At 36.6% G+C, this 8,231-nt stretch overlaps 1 protein-coding gene across 1 annotated transcript; it reads right to left on the minus strand.

Annotated features, from left to right (window-relative positions):
- Positions 1 to 1,445: 1,445 nt before the first annotated feature.
- ndufa2 (NADH:ubiquinone oxidoreductase subunit A2) lies at positions 1,446 to 8,213 on the minus strand. The gene is made up of 3 exons (XM_079585624.1): positions 8,060 to 8,213; positions 2,678 to 2,784; positions 1,446 to 1,609 (listed from the first exon to the last, which is right to left on the minus strand). The coding sequence occupies exons 1-3, from the start codon at positions 8,161 to 8,163 to the stop codon at positions 1,518 to 1,520; spliced, it is 303 nt and encodes a 100-aa protein (XP_079441750.1). The 5' UTR covers positions 8,164 to 8,213; the 3' UTR covers positions 1,446 to 1,517.
- Positions 8,214 to 8,231: the final 18 nt, after the last annotated feature.

The following is an 8,231-nucleotide window of genomic DNA, read 5'->3' on the forward strand; positions in this document are numbered from 1 at the left end:
TTTAGCAGAAAAAAATAAAAAAGTGTTGTATACAAGTTGTGTTCACCTTCTACTCTTGTATGTCAGAATGATGTTAATATCACAAATACTGTTCATTGAAAATAGAGTACAGTTGACATTATATATGAAGATATATGAACACTTTCAAATATTGAGTTTTTAAATTCAGCCACTAAAAGCCCGTCTTCTCTCCTTACATTATGAGAAGACATCTAGCTGGACGGGGTTTAAACTTTATCGGCTGAAGACACAAGTTTGGTTTGAAGAGAAATCCTACCAAACACAATGTTCTCTCAGCATTCCTGATGTCTAACACACACTCACAGTGTTCGGCTGATCTTGTGGCTTTAAGAGCAGGAACTAAAGCTGATGCTCTCCGTGTGTTTTTCTGTCGTGTTCAGATGTAAATTGCACAAACTTATTTCGTCAATTCGATCAAAAGATCTGAAAAAACACATTTACCCGCCCATAGACCCTTCCCTTGGAAATCAGGACAGAAGTGGTTGAAAGTGGACAGAAGAGACGGGTTAAAACGCCCGGTGTAAACGGGAATGCCATCCACTTGTGACCCGATCGACCAAACTGGTGTAAACGGCCTATGTGACAGAGTTGATTCTGAAAAATTATCAGTAAATATAGGTGCAGGGAATATGCAAAATAAACAAAGTATATTTGTGTATTGTTCACACAATACACCACACTCCATAAAAATGTTTTCGGATGAAACATACTAATGATAACTTATGTCCGGTGGCATATAGGTACTACTTTCTTACACTGTATTTGGGAATGTGGTCACATTCAATCGTTCGGAGAACAGGCTATGAAAGTTTGGTTCTAAAATATCCTTATGCATATGGTTGTATTGTTACCAGGCTAGCATGAAAAATTAATTCTCATTTGTGCCCCTGCACCACAAACCCAGTCTGGAGTCGCACGGGTATATCTGTGGCAATATCCAAGTATACATTGTATGGGTCAAAATTTAAAAAAATATATTTTATGCCAAAAATCATGAGGATATTAGGTAAAGATCATGTTCCATGAAGATATTTAGTAAATTTCCTACCGTAAATATATAAAACATGTATTTTTGTGAGTGAATGCAGCACAATCGTGAACATAAATGCACAACTTTAAAGCAGATTTTCTCAATGTTTACATTTTTTTGCTCCCTCAGATTCCAGATTTTCAATAGTTGTATCTCGACCAAATATTGTCCTATCATAACAAACCACACATCAATGGAGAGATTATTTATTCAGCTTTCATATGATGTATGAATCTCAATTTTTAAAAAAAGTACCCATGTGACTGGTTTTGTGGTCCAGGGTCTCATTTATGATTACTGGAAAATATCTATTTTGGGTCAATGGGAAATCCACACACTTATCTGCAGTCACATGGCAAAGGCATAAAAAAAAAAAAAAAAAAAAATCCAAGCATTTTAGAATATACATTTATTTTCCATTTGTGACACGCATAACATTTACAACATTTTACATTATGAGGCTTACTTAGGATTTTGCATTTACTACAGTTTCAAGTGCTTTGGCCACTTGGTCGGCGCTCATGTTGTCCAGCGAAACACTGTGTTCTTTACCAAAACCTACGGCAGAGAGATGATGCATCATTATGTATATATGCTCATTTGTATGAATATGCTTTAGGCCGTGTGTCCACCAAAGCGTTTTTTTTTTTCATGCGGCTGGCGTATTTTTTCAATCGTTTTCAATGAGAGCGGCGTGTTTTTAAAACGCCATGAGCGTAACGAGGCGCTGAGTGTTTTTTACAGGTCGCCGAGAGTTGAAGAATGTTCAACTTTGGGTAAAACGCATCACTGTCACTTTTTAACCAATCACAGTGGAGAAGGGGCGGGGCTAATACCACACCGACCAACCGCCACATTCTGCTTGTACAACGACATAGATATATATACACTAGATGTCGCCTTGGCTACGGCAGTTCATTGGAACGAATGGGTCAATAGAGCCGCCATCTTGGAACAGGGAAGCCCCTCCTCTTTAATGTATCAGCGTCAATGTAGGCAAAGGTCTAACGGAAATAAAATCAGCATAAATCGGCATGAATGCGATTTTCTAGTTTTTTTGGTTCGTTCCAACGGTCAGACATGTATTTATTATTGAGTCCAGAGAAAATACTTTTAATTTTTAACATTCTTCCTAGTTCATATTTTGTTCTTGTGAACATCCATACGCAGCACAAAAGTCCGGCATCATCCATGAATTCGACGTACAGGCGGAGATAGCAGCGTTGCCTAGCTACTTCCTATGACAAGACCCCTGTTCCAAGATGGCGGCGGTATTGACGCATGCCTAGAACCCCAAGGCGACATCTAGTGTATATATCTATGGTACAACCTCAACAACAACAAGCATTATTATAACGGAACAAAATAATTTAAAACAAGAGCCAGAGAAAATACGTTACATTGTATCGACATTTTAATATAGAATCAACACAGAAACAAAATATGTGCGAAATAAGTTACTAGTAACATTTTCGCGGATATTGCGTATCATAACAAGCAAAGAGTCTCAACTGAAAAAAAAGCTGCGCTCAAAACGCTCTGAAGCGCCCATAGCTCGGCGTTTTCAGCTGGCTAACACCGCTTTGGTGGACACACGGCCTTATGTTTTCTAGAGTGTTTTCTTACCATATCGACCCCACAGCATGGGCTGAACTCCAGAGCACTCTCGGATCAGGATGGGAAACTCAGGGTTTGCCTTCTTTAATGTCACATAATGCTGCTCGATAAAATCCCTGAAATAACAACATCAACTAATTATAATTAGCAAAACATTACAATGAGACTAAGAACCTGGTCCATGTTGAACTTAACAATCGTCAGGCTGGTTTATAGGAGCACACACAATCCATTCCTCAAGTCAATAGAGGGATCCAGACTGCGACTCAATGAACACTTCAAAACCAGAAATAAACTGCACAGTACAGACCAATCATCAACATGCGTGGTCAAGCTCAGAGCAGGGACATTCACTGTGGATAGGACTCGACCTCCATTATTAAAGGGGACTTACTATCCACCTTTCTGCTAGTGTGTAACAGTTTGTGCATGTAAAAAATACCTGCCTCAAACACTCCTCTGTAGTCCTGACATAATTTTCGTAATGTAGCAACATTTGCACAATCTGGCAACTTTAAATGGAAGAACGGCAGGGCTTGACATTAACTTTTTTGCTCTCCAGTCACTGCGATTAGTGGTTTCCCAAAGTTACAGCCACTCAGCATTTTCACTGGACACAAATTTGACATCAATCAATACCATGGGGAAAAACTGCCATATAGATATTTTTAATATTATCTCAGAATTTGGCAGCAGGTTTATTAGGCTGCTGTCACTTTAAGACCTGATCTGCGGATCCGTTACTTTTACACATGCGTTTTCTCAACTAACTGTTTACATTCACTTAAAACTAAAGTATCAGTATAACGTTTATTTAAAAGATTTATTTTTCAAATGTATTTTCATATTCATAATTTATTAAATACTAATTAAAGTAAATATAAATTATATTGAAATATCAGCCACCCTGCTCTCTAAGCTATCGGTCAACACTTAGGTAAAGTTGGTTTTATATTCGCACATTCACACTTTTTTGCTTAAAAAGTGTCTCAATAACATATGCAATAAAGCATATTTTTGCAAAATAAAAGCAGCTACATGATCTTTAGGACAAGGATGGTGAACTACAACATTTTCCACAATCGATCAAAATGGGCAAGTATTGTTTTAATGGCATACAAACTTGCGAATGTTCACTGAATGTCCAATGTAGTGTGGTGAACAAGATAGGGACCGTCTAAAAAGTTGTCTCTTTTTTTCATTGTGTGCAAACAGACAACTACATTTTCGCAAACTACAGATGTACCAGCAAATATCTCTCACATTATGTGTTCTAATGCTCTTGATTGTACTTTAGCAACAATAAAAAGTGCATTATAATGATTGTATTTATAAAACCTGCCTCACTGTACATAATTTACATAAGTACTTTTTAGAATAAAATTACATTAATTCACCAAAGGGATTTTTTACTATCCGAAGGTTGTAGCATGTTCCCAGTGACCAGTCTGACTTACTACAGGTGAGATTTTTTACAAAAACTCCCTTACTGTACGTACAGTTGACAAATATGTTTTTAAAAAAATTACAGTAATTCACAGTAAGTTTTTTTTCGTGTTCAAAAGGCTGTAGTGCTTTCCTACGGACCAGACTGACTTACTACAGGTGAAATTTTGACAATACCTCCCTTACTGTACAATTATCAAATAGGTTTATGTAATAAACATATTATTACATATATTATTACATATTTTTATTGCATATGTTTGTGAAATAAACTGTAATTCACCTATAGTGATTTTATTTTAATATTCCAAAGGTTGTAGTACTTTCCTAGTGAAAGGACTGACTTACTACAGGTCAAATTGTGACAATACCACCCTTACTGTACGTACAATTATCAAATATGTTTATGAAAGAATTACTGTAATTCACCGTAAGTATTTTTTCATGTTCCAAAGGTTGTAGTACTTTCCTAGTGACCCGACTGACTTACTACAGGTGACATTTTGACAATACCTCCCTTACTGTACAATCATCAAATATGTTTATGTAATACACATTATTACATGTTTATTACATATGTTTATGTAATAAACTGTAATTCACCTATAATGTTTTTTTTTATATATTCCAAAGGTTGTAGTACTTTCCTAGTGATTAGACTGACTTACTACAGTTTAAATATTGCCAATATCGACCTTACTGTAAGTACAGTACATACATAGTATTATGAAAAAATTACTGTAATTTCAGCTTGTTCCATGTTCCAAAGATTATAGTATGTTCCTAGTGATCACTCTACTCAATTCATTTTGATAAATGTTTTAGATAAAAGTAAGTATTAGAACTGCTGTTCCTTGTACAACACATTTCTTTCATTGATTAAAATAACGGTAAAGATTTTAGCTTAATCATATTTTCAACATTATAAATAAGCAACACCCTTATTGTAATGATTCAAGTTTAGTTTTTTTTATGAAGTCCCAAAGAAGTGGATTCTGGATTCTAATGAGTGATTTTAATCAAGGTATTAATCAATATTTTTCCTTCTAAATATCAAATGAGTTGAATGACTTCTCTAGGCTTATGAGATTTTACTTTGTTATAGAAATTACCAGTGTGATTATCGAAAATGTAATTTAATGTATCCTTTAAATGTCTGTATTTGATATCTGAGGTGTGACTGAAGGGTCTGGCCCATGCCAGTAATGCAGTAACAGTGCTTGCTCATTTAGCCCGACTTCCAGAGATGAAATATGGACTTCTTTAACAGGTGTTACTACATCCATCTGCTTTTCTAGGGTTCCCTGATAGCAATGGTCTCAGCAGGGGTCATTGAAGTCTATAGTTGAGAGACCATTTCTTAGTTAAAGTCTTTACTTTACAGTTGATTTAAAGTGTGAGAGAAAGAACATGTTATCTTGATGTTTTGAGAATACTCTCCTGTTTATTGTTAAAGCCTGGCCAAATCCAATCTTGAAGAAACTGTGTCTGTGTGTGTTAGTATTCTTGGTTACAGGTTAAGGAACAAGTGGAAATATAGCTGCAAGCAGCGATACGGGGCCAAGCCCCTGAAGCAGCAGCAAGAGCAGGAAGAGTAAAAACAGCAGAAATTGAACATACATGAAAAAACAGCTGGTTCAGAAGTACAGGTGAAAATTAACTAAAAATGAACAGAAGTTCAGATGAGAATGAACACATAATGAACAAGACAAACTTATTTCTAACCCAAGAGGAAGAAAGATTAGTACAATGTTAAATAATAAAGGAATCGATATGACACAACATTACACACAATTTTATAAAGTCGTTCCACACGGGCTTGAACCCACTATCTCTGGGTCAGATGCCTGACTCTCATCTCATTGCGCCACTGGGAAGTTGTGTTTTAGTGCATAAGGTCCATACTTCAAGTGAGAAGCAACTCAAAATTATACATTTTTATATACATTTGCTGCATGTTGGTATTTATTGAGTTCCTTTACATATAGACACCATATCTGGAAAAGAAGCAACTTTACCACCACTTAAGGCCACAGTACCTCTTGCGGTCTGGGCATGTGCCACACAGGATTCGAACCCACGACCGGAATGGTTCGGGGCTCGTGATACGTGGTTTAGCAGCTTGTGCCACTCAGTTGACACTGTCTTACTAAACTGCCGAGGAGAGGCTTCAATGTAAGAATGAGAACACAAAAGCATGTTAACCAGATTAGCAAGCTAAATTAGCTTAATGCTAATGTAGCTTATGGTTAGCCTGAATGTTTGTGTACTGTATGTACAGTAAGGGGGTTATTGGCAAAATTTCACCTGTAGTAAGTCAGTCTGGTCATTAGGAAAGCACTACGCCCTTTGAAACGCGAAAAAATATTTACAGCGAATTACAGTAATTTTTCATAAACATATTTGACAATTGTACGTACAGTAAGGGTGGTATTGTCACAATTTGACCTGTAGTAAGTCAGTCTGGTCACTAGGAAAGTACTACAACCTTTGAAACACGAAAAAATACTTACAGCGAATCACAGTATTTTTTTCATAAACTTATTTGTCAATTGTACGTACAGTAAGGGAGTTGTTGTCACAGTTTGACCTGTAGTAAGTCAATCTGGTCACAAGGAAAGTACTACAACCTTTGGAACATGAAAAAATCCATTTGGTGAATTACTGTAAGTTTTACATAAAAATATTTGCGTACTGTATGTAGAATACACAAAAGTAAACTAAAGCAGTCTAGGTGAATACGCATCAAATATCAAACCTATAACTATGTTTACCCTGTTTGGCAACTTTTTTTTTTTTGAAAACTTGACTATGTTCGTGGCGCTGTCCACGTATGTGGTACTGAAGGTCATGATCCAGTCTGAACCTTGGGTAAATTTGGTTTTATATTCAGATATTCACCGAGATATTCAATATCTCGTGAGCTGAATATTGTTCCTACACAAATAACATTGTTTCAATATTTTAATCTTCCTCAAAACGAGCTTTCCTTCAGGTTTGCACTTTGCAGATGGTCCCTTCTTAGAAGCCTGCGCATAGAGATCAATGTATTTTGTCCACTGCGAAGGAAAGATCGATTTGAGGAAAAATAGGTTGTAGCTTCTGGTGTTATATGTGTAGTTATATGTGATAGGTGTTTTGTGTAGCAACAACGTTTAGTTCACGAGTTATTGAACGCGGAAGTCCGCGAATGTGCGAATATGCGAATATAAAACCAACTTTACCTAAGTTCGGTCAACCACTAATTTTGATGTCTGCTGATAATGCATAAAATCTGATAATGCTAGGAAAATTGGCATTGGCATCAGAATATCAGAGATGAAGAATCTGAGTTGACAGAATATTTTCATTACATCTGATAGAAATTATGTGTTATTTGTGGAATACAAATGTCCTTGATATTTTGATACATTATTTAATGTTTTTTTTCTCTCTCTCTCATTCAAAAGTGCTTTATAGGAATAACTGTAAATAATACAGTATTGTCAAAGCTTGGAATACATAGAATAATAATAAAAAAACATCAAAATAATTGTACAAAATATTATAACATAACTTAAATTTAAATAAACAGTGTAACAAATTAGAACATGGGTGAACATTTGATTACCACAGTGTTTTAACACACACACACACACACACACACACACACGCGCGCACACACACACACACACACACACACACATTACTGAGGGTCACTGTGGTGGACAGTAGGGAAACACACTGAGGTCAGACACACACATTACACACACATTAACCTGCTGTCTCTCCGGCTGTATATAACAATGGATGAGTAAAAGCTAATCGTTTTGTCATATTGTTTATTAGGATTTCAGACAGTATTTATAATGTAAATCTAATACATGTACACTGTGTAAGAGTGATACGCACAGAACAGTCACTCAGTAACTAAAAGCCCCCCTGGTAAAGCCCTCAGTACTGCACCTGGTGCCCTGGCTGGCCGCTGAGATCTGGCACAGCTGCAGGCGGACCTCACGCAGATTCTTCGACAGACTCGAGCCGATCCCGCGAACCACTGCCGCCGCCATTACTGTCACCTTCAGCAACCGGAAGTGGAGCTCTTCTTCTGCGGGTTAAAACACGCTTAATCTGCATT

This window comes from Phoxinus phoxinus (assembly GCF_949152265.1).
Source record: "Phoxinus phoxinus genome assembly, chromosome: 17".
Classification (NCBI taxonomy): Eukaryota; Metazoa; Chordata; class Actinopteri; order Cypriniformes; family Leuciscidae; genus Phoxinus; species Phoxinus phoxinus.